This window comes from Sardina pilchardus, chromosome 16 (genome assembly GCF_963854185.1).
Source record: "Sardina pilchardus chromosome 16, fSarPil1.1, whole genome shotgun sequence".
Classification (NCBI taxonomy): Eukaryota; Metazoa; Chordata; class Actinopteri; order Clupeiformes; family Clupeidae; genus Sardina; species Sardina pilchardus.
Window position 1 is genome coordinate 32,258,064 of NC_085009.1, and position 11,500 is coordinate 32,269,563.

The window sequence follows — 11,500 nt, forward strand, 5'->3', positions numbered from 1 at the left end:
TGCAAAAGCGTTAGTACATCTGGCCCTCAGTCTCATCTCTCTCTCCATCTCTCTCTCTATCTCTCACTCCATCTCTCTCCATCTCTCTCTCCTTTGTCTCTCCATCTCTCAGTTGCACTTTGCTCTCTCTCTCTCCACACACACATCTCTCTGTCTTTTTCTCCATCTCTCTCTCTCCATCTCTCTCTGCCTCTCTCTCTCTCTCCCTCTCTCTCTCCCTCTCTCTCTCTCTGCCTCTCTCTCTCCCTCTCTCTCTCTCTCTCTCTCTCTCTCTCTTTCTGTGGCCTGCATATTTGTTTAATAGCTCTGTGTCCCACAGGAAGCTTGTCAAACATTTCCTGTGTGTGTCTTAACCTGCTGCCACGGCAACCCTCTTTGATATCATCAGTTGCAGCCTGCTCCTTTCATCCCTCTCTGTCACACACACACACACACACACACACACACACACACACACACACACACACACACACACACACACACACACACACACACACACACACACACACACACACACGCACGCACACACTCTCTCACACACACACACACTCTCTCACACACACACACACACACACACACACACACACACACACACACACACACACACACACACACACACACGCACATAAACACACACACACACACACACACACACTGTAAGTTCAGTCCAAGTTACTCTCGTTGAGTGCACCCACTGTAGTTGGCCACTAGGAGGGAAAGTGGGTTAAATATCTCCTTAGTCTCTCTCTCTCTCTTGCGCTCGCTCTCTCTCTCTCTCTCTCTCTCTCTCTCTCTCTCTCTCTCTCTCTCTCTCTCTCTCTCTCTCTCTCTCATATATACACACACACACACACACATTGGACCACATTTCTACCAATTACGGCAATATGTGTTGGAGTATGTAAATAATTAGCCCTAAATGATGAAGGCGTTTTACTGTAGTATGTACAATCCCAGCAAGTGCCTGGGTGAGGAGCTGTATCCTCCTCCTGGTGTACATCATGGTGAATAGTGAGGAGCTGTCTCCTCCTCCTGGTGTACATCATGGTGAATAGTGTGGAGCTGTCTCCTCCTCCTTGTATACATCATGGTGAATAGTGTGGAGCTGTCTCCTCCTCCTGGTGTACATCATGGTGAATAGTGAGGAGCTGTATCCTCCTCCTGGTGAATAATGTGGAGCTGTATCCTCCTCCTGGTGTACATCATGGTGAATAGTGTGGAGCTGTCTCCTCCTCCTGGTGTACAGTACATCATGGTGAATAGTGTGGAGCTGTATCCTCCTCCTGGTGTACATCATGGTGAATAGTGTGGAGCTGTATCCTCCTCCTGGTGAATAGTGTGGAGCTGTCTCTTCCTCCTGGTGTACATCATGGTGAATAAAGGCCTCATCTCAGCTGATTCTCCCAGTGGAGTTTAGGAGACATGTGTGTAATTAAATTGATCAAATATAAAAATGAGAAGATCCTAAGCTGCAGTATCATGCATCCATCTTTGAGAAATGAAATTGTATTATTGGCAGCCGTACCAGACTCTGATAGAGAGAGAAGAGAAAGAGAGGGAGAGAGAGAGAGAGAATAGAGGAATTAAATTGTACTACGGGCAGTCAGACCAGTCTCTGAGAGAGAGGGGAGATGAGGGAGAGCAATAAAGTGCACGTGTGTGTGTAAGTGTTTATCAGTATAGAATAAAGTGCACGTGTGTGTGTAAGTGTTTATCAGTATAGAATAAAGTGCACATGTGTGTGTAAGTGTTTATCAGTATAGAATAAAGTGCACGTGCAGTGTTGGGAAGGATACTTTCAAAACGTATTCCGTTACAGAATACAAAATACATGCCCAAAAAAGTAATTTGTAACGTATTCCGTTACGTTACTCAATCTGAGTAACGTATTCTGAATACTTGGATTACTTCCGCATTGAATTGCATTTTATAAGTGTAGGAATGCGCCCATCAAATCCAGTTTAGGCCTATTGTGGTGTGTTCCTCTGTTCCAAATGGCTGAATGCGGCCCACGTACTGTATGAGAATATGAATTCAAGTCACCTGATACAACTATAAAACTATAAAAATGTTATAGTAGTAGCCTAATAGAAGATGCTTCTTCAAGTTGGAACAGGGACGTAATAGCCAGAAATTATAAGGTGTGTGAGATTTTAGGTGGCATCAACTCAGTAAAAATGAGGGGTGCAGATATATGACCGGTGGGACGCAAATTAGGCTGGAAATGTAAACACTATAGCCTAGGCTACTGCATAACCTATATCAGTGCTCTCAAAAATGAACGTGATCGCTAAATGACAATCAAAAACCGCACGTTAAAATAGGCTATAGGCTAGGCCTACTACTCGCAAGAATAATACACTTTCATAGGCTGCACCATAATTCATTAAAAAAAATTAAATATAGCCTAGATCTACTTACAAATAAATAACCCATAAGCTATTTTAAGTTGGAATGAAAACCTCAGAATGAATGCAGTGCCTATTAAGATGGGTTTCATCCTAGGTCTAAATCAACACGTAACCAGGCTTTGTTCATTGATAGCTAGGCTACTGTATAACCGATTGGCCGAAGTAAGCAATTAATTGGCCTACTTGGGAAAATATCTTTTGAACAGACATCAAGAACCACGGTCGGTGAGTAGGAGTTACTAACACTTACTTACTTTAGCCTACTCCAAATTTGCTGTCAGTTATCTCCGATGGCGCGTCCATAATGCGCGCTGGCTGCGTTCTGACGGGTGCATATGTGGCTAGTGCAAGACGACGGGGCTTGGATTTAAACATGGAAACAATTTCATCTAGATTTCTTTCCGGGAAATGCATGGAGTTGCCTTAATTTATTTAGAGAGTGGATAAACTTCGAAACAGTTAAGTATCCTCATGTAATCCATTGATTTCAACAATGTAACTGTATTCTAAATACCAACTGTTTAAGTTGTAACTGTAACGGAATACAGATACTCATAATTTGTATTCTGAATACGTAACGCCGGTACAAGTATTCCGTTACTCCCCAACACTGTGCACGTGTGTGTGTAAGTGTGTATCAGTATAGAATAAAGTGCACGTGTGTGTGTAAGTGTGTATCAGTATAGAATAAAGTGCATGTGTGTGTTCAGTATAGAATAAAGCATGTGGCACTTGTGTGTTCAGTATAGAATAAAGCATGTGGCATGTGTGTGTTCAGCATGTGGCATGTGTGTGTTCAGTATGACCACCCTCTGTGGTCTGTCGAGAGAGAGCGGGAGTGTGTGTGTGTGTGTGTACTATAGTTATGTAATGTGGGTGTTCTGTCACGTATCACACACACACAAACACACACACAGTCTCTTCAGACAATCTCCTTCCTGAGTTTATCGCTACAGAGGAAATGGAGAACAGAGGCTAGTTCAACACACACACACACACACACGCACACACACGCACACACACGCACACACACGCACACACACGCACACACGCGCACACGCGCACGCACGCACGCACGCACGCACGCACGCACGCACGCACACACACACACACGCACACACACTCCTTTCTTTCTCTCTTTCTCTGTCTCTCTCTCTTTATCAAATTCAAATTCAAATTCAAAGGGTGCTTTATTAGCATGACTGTTTGTTACAGCGTTGCCAAAGCTACAGTAATCAATATCACAAAGAAAAGAAAATATAAGTGCATTATGCAATGCATACACATATGAGTGCAAAATAAACAGTAGTGGAAATGTGTGTATGTATGTGCGTGTGTGCGTGTGTGCGTGCGTGTGTGCGTGCGTGCCTGTGTGTGTGTGCGCACGTGTGAGAACATATGTTTTTTGTGCATATGTTTTTTCTTACTGTTTACTGTCCCTCAGGTTATGACATTTCAGGACGTACTGTGCGGCCAGGGCAGCAGAGGGCCCTTCACCAAGAATTATGGCTAGTTTTTCGTTGTCTAAAATGTCTTCAAAATTTGGTATACTTTGTTTTAAGTTTGTGAAAAACGTTTGTCTTAAATTTTCATATTTTTTGCAGTGGAGAAGAAAGTGCTCCTCTGTCTCAACCTTCTCTGCCTGACAGTGACCACATATCCTTTGTTCTTTTGGCAGCCAGGTTTTCCTGTGCCTGCCTGTTTCTATAGCTAGATTGTGGTCACTGAGCCTGTATTTGGTCAGGACTTGCCTCTGCTTCATATCTCTGACAGAGATGAGATACTCTGCCAATTCATATTCTCTGTTTAGGATCAGATAGGTATTCATTCTACTTTGGTTGGCAATTTGGTTTGTCCAATGATCTAAATATTCTTCTTTTACTTGATTCATTATTTTGTTGACTCTGATTGGTGTTTGGGAAGCAGCGCTGGACTGAGCTTGGTGTTTATTAATTGTTGTTATTGGGTTAGTTAACTTCAGTACCAGCTGGCTCAGAGGACACTTTTCAGGGTTCATTTCTTGGGTTTTCAATGCCTCAAAATGGAGGGAGTTCTTGGGACTGTTGTTCAGGTGCATCCAAAATTTCAAGCTTCTTTTCTGAATTGGTAATGCCAATGGAAAACGGCCTAATTCTGCCCTACATGCATTGTTGGGTGTTTTTGTTTGAACTTTTAGCATTGATCGGCAGAATTCTGCATGTAGGGCTTCAATTGGATGCTTGTCCCACTTTGTGTAGTTGTGCATGCTGAGTGGACCCCAAACCTCGCTTCCATATAGCGCAATAGGCAGGATTATGCTGTCAAATATTTTGCTCCAAACTGTAATTGGGATGTTTATTTTGTGGAATTTTCTCTTTATTGCATAGAATGCCCTTCGGGCTTTTTCTTTTAGTGCATTCACTGCCATGCTGAAACTGCCTGATGCAGTAATTACTAGACCAAGGTAAGGGTACTGCATTGTGTGCTCTAGGACGGTGCTGCCTAGGCTGAAACTGTATCTGTGTTCCTGACACCTGGGCTTTTTTTGGAAGATCATAACTTTGGTCTTCATTGGATTTACTGTCAGCGCCCATGACTGACAGTACTGCTCCAGCAGATCAAGGAGCTGTTGCAGTCCCTGTTGTGAGGGCGACAGAAGCACCAAGTCATCAGCAAAAAGCAGGAATTTGACCTCCGTTTCTTGAAGTTTGAGCCCAGGAGCTGTAGACTGTTCCAACTGCACCGCTAATTCGTTGATGTAAATATTGAATAAAGTTGGACTCAGACTACAGCCCTGCCTCACTCCTCTATTTTGTGTGAAAAAGTCGGTTCGTTTTTGTCCAATTTTTATACTGCATTTACAATTTGAGTACATTGATTTAATTAGATCAAATGTTTTACCCCCTACACCATTTTGCAAAAGTTGGTAGTATAATCCATCATGCCAAATCGAGTCGAAAGCTTTTTTGAAGTCTACAAAGCAAGCAAATATCTTTCCATTTTTTTTGTCTTTTACATGTTTATTGATTAGGGTGTGCAGGGTGTAAATGTGATCTGTTGTACGGCAATTTTTAAGAAATCCAATTTGATTTTTACTAAGGGTATTGTGTTCGTTAAGGAAGGTTTGAATCCTGTCATTCAAAATACAATTAAATAACTTCCCCAGATTACTGTTCACACAGATACCTCTGTAGTTATTTGGGTCCAATTTGTTACCATTTTTATAGATTGGAGTAATAATCCCTTGATTCCAGGTGTCAGGAAAGCAGCCAGAACTAAGAACGAGATTGAAAAGTTTGAGCACAGCTTTTTGTAATGAGGGGGTGCTGTATTTTAGCATTTCAGTTCTGATGCTGTCAGGACCGCATGCCTTTTTGGATTTTAGTGATTTTAGTTTGTGTGCCAATTCTTATCACACACATACACAGACACAGACACACACACACACACACACACACACACACACACACACACACACACACACACTCCTTTCTTTCTCTCTTTCTCTGTCGCTCTCTTTATCACACACATACACAGACACACACACACACTCACACACACACACACACACTCTCTCTCTCTCTCTCTCTCTCTCTCTCTCTCTCACACACACACACACAGTCACTCATATACACACGCACTTGCTTGCTCTCATACACAGACGTAGTCACAAGTCTCACAAGCTCTGAGTTAACATACTTGCAGTAAATCATGTATGTGTGTGTGTGTGTGTGTGTGTGTGTGTTCGTGTCACATATATCCCGCCATTCTCCACCTTAGTTTTGTGTAGTTTCTGTTTCAGTTGTGTAGGTCTGTTTCCATGAAAAATTATAAGTTGTAGTTCAATGTCATTTGTCTTGTATAGGTGCCTTACATGTCAGTTACTGTACATCCTTTAGAGCAGTGGTTGTCAAACTGGGGTACGCGTACCCCCAGGGGTACGTGGACCGATTTCAGGGGGTACGTGAAAAAATATCAAAATCATATGCCTTTCCAAACGTTTTTTATATCCCACTGAGGTAACTTAACTTCCGCATTTGCACTGCACATTAAAAACTTATTTTCTCCGCATTAACTAAATATTGGAGAGTGGAGACAGAGATGGTAACGTAGAGCTTTACAACAGCCTGTTGCAGCGCTGATTACAGCTCGGCGTCATAATAAATGTTGCTATTTGTCGCACGTAAACTACGACTAGCCTATTTGACAAAGAAAATTGCAATCGATGGATAAATGGCTGAAACGCAACGGGTTCACGCAGCAACAACAGAAACGTCAAAGGAGCTGCTGTCACCTGCTGTCGGGATAAGCTTTTCAGGTCAAGACACTATCATAGCAAACTAAAACTATCAGAGTTCGGTCAGAAGACAGTAACAGATGTCTGGGTTAGTTTGCGGGCAGAGTAGCCTATCCGTTCCAGGCAAACCGAGCTATTAAGACGTTGATGCCATTTGCTGCAACGTATTTATTATGCGAGACTGAATTCTCAGCGTTGGTCTGCCTTGAGAGTAGGCCTACAGACTGTTTGTTGAAAATTATCGAAGACTGAAACTGTCCCCAATTTGGCCTAACATCGCTGCATTATGCAAGAACATCCAGGCACATCCCTCACATTGATTGGTGACGTGGGTGGAGGTGGCCTTATTCTGTGTGGTTTACTCCAATTTAGCTTAACTATTGTTAATGTGCTTCCTTTTTAATTATTACTTTACAGCAGAGAAGTTAAGAAAATATACAATGTTAATATATGAAAAGCAATAGGCCTACTTGTTATCAGTATGTGAAAAGTTAACAATAGCTTTAATGAGACCTTGGACATGTGTTGTAGGCCTAATGTGTGTGAGATCTGTCTGTGACAAAATTGATACGAATGAATATTAATAATAATTAAAAAACATGTTGTTAACAATTGGTGGTGTGGGGGTACTCGGGAAGATCTATAATGTCTCAGGGGGTACATGCCTGTTAAAAGTTTGGGAACCACTGCTTTAGAGAAATTAATACAATGTTTTTTTATTCAGTAAATTCGGTCTTTTCACATTTTTTTCCAATACCAGAAAAATGAGAAAGAAATGGAACAGACATAGCGAAAAGGCTTATTTTGCATTTTGTTGTCCATTGTGCAATGATTGATTTAAATCACACAGTGATTTGATGACAGGATGTGTTGTTTGAAGGCAAAATTAGCTTTTCAACTCAACTTCAACTTTATTTTGTCCCTCAATGGGGCAATTCATTTGCTCTCATTCACTATTCATTTTGCTGCATGTTTTAAGTGTTTTGAGAGAGTAAGCACCTTTTGCAAGCAAAATCTGTAATTTTGACCAGAGTACTTTTGTTCAGACATGGATATTAACTGTTTTGAAAATGTCCACCTCCTTCCCTCTCCTCCCACCTTCTCATCTCCCCACCTCCTCATCTCCCCCACCTCCTCCAACTCCACCCCTCTCCTCATTTCTCCCCACCTCCTCCAACTCCACCCCTCTCCTCCCCCCCCCCCCTCTTCTCATCTCCCCCACCTCCTCCCCCTCCTCTCCACCTCCTCCCCTGGTCTCGGTGCAGGTTATGGTGGTCCCCTGAAGGATGTGCCAGTGGAGCGTTTCAACATCACATCCATCCCTCGCTCGTACCACTCGCCATGGCAACAAGCACTTAACAGCGACCCCATTCTGGCCGAGACGCTCCTCCACCTCATCCCCGACCCTGAGCCCAAGCCGGAGGCACCCAGCTTCAAGAGCTTCAACCGGTGGGTCTCGTGTGGACGCCAGGGGAGAGCTGGGAAGAGTTGGGTTAGAGGTGGGAAGAGTTGGGTTAGAGGTGGGAAGAGTTGGGTTAGAGGTGGGAAGAGTTGGGTTAGAACTGGGAAGAGTTGGGTTAGAACTGGGAAGAGTTGGGTTAGAGGTGGGAAGAGTTGGGTTAGAACTGGGAAAAGTTGGGTTAGAACTGGGAAAAGTTGGGTTAGAGGTGGGAAGAGTTGGGTCTCGTGTGGACGCCAGGGGAGAGCTGGGAAGAGTTGGGTTAGAGGTGGGAAGAGTTGGGTTAGAGGTGGGAAGAGTTGGGTTAGAGGTGGGAAGAGTTGGGTTAGAACTGGGAAGAGTTGGGAAGTGTTAAGGCCTACAGTAGATACACCGCCCAGACTCGAGCCAACTCTCAACTCCCGACATTGGCGTCGCCTGGCGTTGGCTGAGATCAGCCGACGACAAACTGCGAAACACACCGCTACGTCAACCAACCCCGCCACCGCTTAAACTTTGTGTGCCTGCGCAAACACTCCCTGGGATAGCTCCAGGGGCGCTAGGGTGGCTAGTCTCGTGAGCAGCATATAAACAAAGCACACACATTTCACACGTGTCCGATGTCTGCTAGCCAAGAAAGTATCTTGTTGTAGTAGTAGGCTAGTAGCCTAGTAGCAAAACTAGCAAACAAACAAAGTGCTAGCCTAGCAAACAAAGGAAGCCATTTCGTGTTGCAACCAACACGGACAACTAGCCTAGTAGTAAACAAAACAAACCAGACCAGCCTGTGCTACACTAGCAAACAAAGCCATTTCGAGGTGCAGCAACCAACACCTCCCGCACAACCAATCAGAGTACCCCACCGGCCAACTGGGACACACCGGACCGATTTCTTCCGAACTCTTCCAGACATCCAACCGTCGGGTTGGTGTATCTCGTGCTTTAGAGGTGGGAAGAGTTGAGTGGTGTTGGGAAGAGTTGGGTTAGAGCTGGGAAGAGTTGGGAAGAGTTGGGTTAGAGCTGGGAAGAGTTTGGGAGAGTTGGAAAGAGTTGAATGGTGTTGGGAAGAGTTTGGAAAAATTGAGTTTGGTAGGGATGTGATACACATGTGTGAAAATTTCAACCGACTGAGAAAAAAAGAAAATTGCGATGCAACTATGTTGTCCAGTTAGCATGATTAGCACAATGCACACATTTGCTCAAAACTGTTGCATTCAACTTGACTAAAAGTTATTCTAATTTCAATCCTAATATATACGGACTCAAGAAGGCAGGGCCCAAGGAGCCCAATATGCCCCCAGCTTATCTAACTACAAAAGTAGAGAGCATTATGAACTTAGAATTATACTGAATCGTGAGTTGAGCACACAATTACTTATCATCCCTATGGAGTGGTGTTGGGGAGAGTTGGCTTAGAGCTGCCCATAAAGTTGGATAGAGATCGGTAGAATTAGATCAAAAGTATTACAGCTGGACAGAGTTTGGTAGAGTAGAACCAAGTTGGGCAGAGTTGGTGAGTAAGTGGGCAGATCAATGTAGAGTTTGACATGTTTCAGTGTTTTATATTATACTGTAATAGACCAGAAAGAGTATTCTTGTGGTCAACAATATCTGTTGAGACTAGAAAAATTAGCCATTAGACAGACCATTAGGGTCTACCAGCCAATTACATGACTTTACCATCTACTGATCACATGACCCTACCACCCACCAATCACATGACTCACTAATCACATGACCCTACCATCCACTGATCACATGACCCTACCACCCACCAATCACATGACTCACTAATCACATGACCCTACCATCCACTGATCACATGACCCTTGTTGTGTTTCCTGTGCCAGTGTTGCTAGACCGTTTGGGGGTTTCGGCCGCGCTGCCAAGCTGCCCGCGCCTGAGAGCGCCCCGTCGAGCGGCGGCGTGAGCCCCCTGCCCCCGGTGTTGCCCGCGGAGACCATCACCCTGCGGCCCACCTTCAACCGCACGGCGCTGGGCTGGATCTCCGACGGAGAGCCGCTGGTGCTGCCCCTAGTGGCGCTGGACGCGCCGGACGCCGCCCCTCCGCTGCTCGACATCCCCGAGTCCGACGACCTCTAAGGCCCTCACACACACCCAGAGTGTGTGTGCCTGCTCCTGCCTCTCGAGGGTGCAGTGACCTCCGCCAGCCGCTAGGTGGCAGTGTGTTGCGAGGGTAACACCTCCAGCCCTGCCCTCCTGCACCCACATGCTCAAGGTCGCCCTCTGCAGGGCTGTAGGCTGAACTGCGGCCTGGTGTGCGTTTCCCAAGGCCATAGTTGCTAACTGTTAGCAACTTTGTTGCTTGCAATGCAATGTCCCATTGCCAACCAACAAGACTTTGCTAACAGGTTAGCAGCTATGGCCTTGGGAAAGGCTGCCCTGGGTGCTAGCTCGCGTGCTTTCTGTACATAGACGTGTGTAAAGACCCAGCACTTTTTGTGTCCAACACTTGAATTGATCGTTTTCTAAGCCCAAATTAAACGCCAAGCCAGACGTGTGTGTGTGTGTTCCACTCGTGTGTGTTTCTCTCTGGTGTTTAAGCATCACTGGCAATGCAGATAGTGCTTTTAAATGTATGTAATGCACACACACACACACACACACACACACACACATGGTCACATACAGGGGAGAAGGTTGTGAGTGCATACACTGTGTGTGGGTGTGTGTGTGTGTGTGTGTGTGTGTATGCGTGCGTGTGCGTGCGTGCGCGTGCGTGCATGTGTGTGTGCGTGTGTGACAGAGAGACAATAAAACTGTGTGTACAGTCTGTGCATACCCCAAGGTTAGTGTTCAAGCTGACTTCAAATCTGTTTCCATGACAGCACTGGGTCTCACGAGGATACACACCCAGACACACACACACACACACACACACATGCTTACACACAAGCACATATGCAGCATATATTATACACGATCACACAAACACTGAGGCTTACACACAGACACACACTCTTGTCACCTCCTTCATCATATAAGAAGCAGTGAACAGAGGCCTTACCACCAGCCACCTCCCTATTCACACCCCAGTCTGGCATGAATCCGTAATGTAGTGACGTTCTAGAACTAGAACGCAACAGCGCAACACTACACTGTAACAAAGTAACAAAGTCTGTTTCATCTTGAACAGCACAGGCCTCAGGTGACTAAGACAGACACCTGTGCAGGTGAGACAGAGCTGCCTGAATAGTAGGAAGAGTGAGAAATAAACAAGCCACCAGGACGGGATGCTCAATTAAATGTTAATGTACACATGAACGCATACAGGGGCAGAGGAAGATAACACACACACACACACACACAGTGCTGCAGAAGGTGTGTTGGAATGGAAGATTCAGCAGTTGGAGT

The 11,500-nt window shown here is 44.8% G+C and overlaps 1 protein-coding gene across 3 annotated transcripts in view; it reads left to right on the top strand.

The window, feature by feature from the left end:
- Positions 1-10,661, top strand: part of LOC134059866 (myozenin-2-like) — a 20,937-nt gene extending 10,276 nt beyond the window's left edge. For all 3 annotated transcript variants that reach the window (XM_062516398.1, XM_062516399.1, XM_062516400.1), the window contains exons 5-6: positions 7,953-8,136; positions 9,976-10,661. In XM_062516398.1, the coding sequence (XP_062372382.1) occupies positions 7,953-8,136; positions 9,976-10,228 (437 nt within the window). In that variant the 3' untranslated portion in view covers positions 10,229-10,661. The remainder of the gene's footprint in view (positions 1-7,952; positions 8,137-9,975) is intronic.
- The last annotated feature ends 839 nt before the right edge of the window (positions 10,662-11,500 follow it).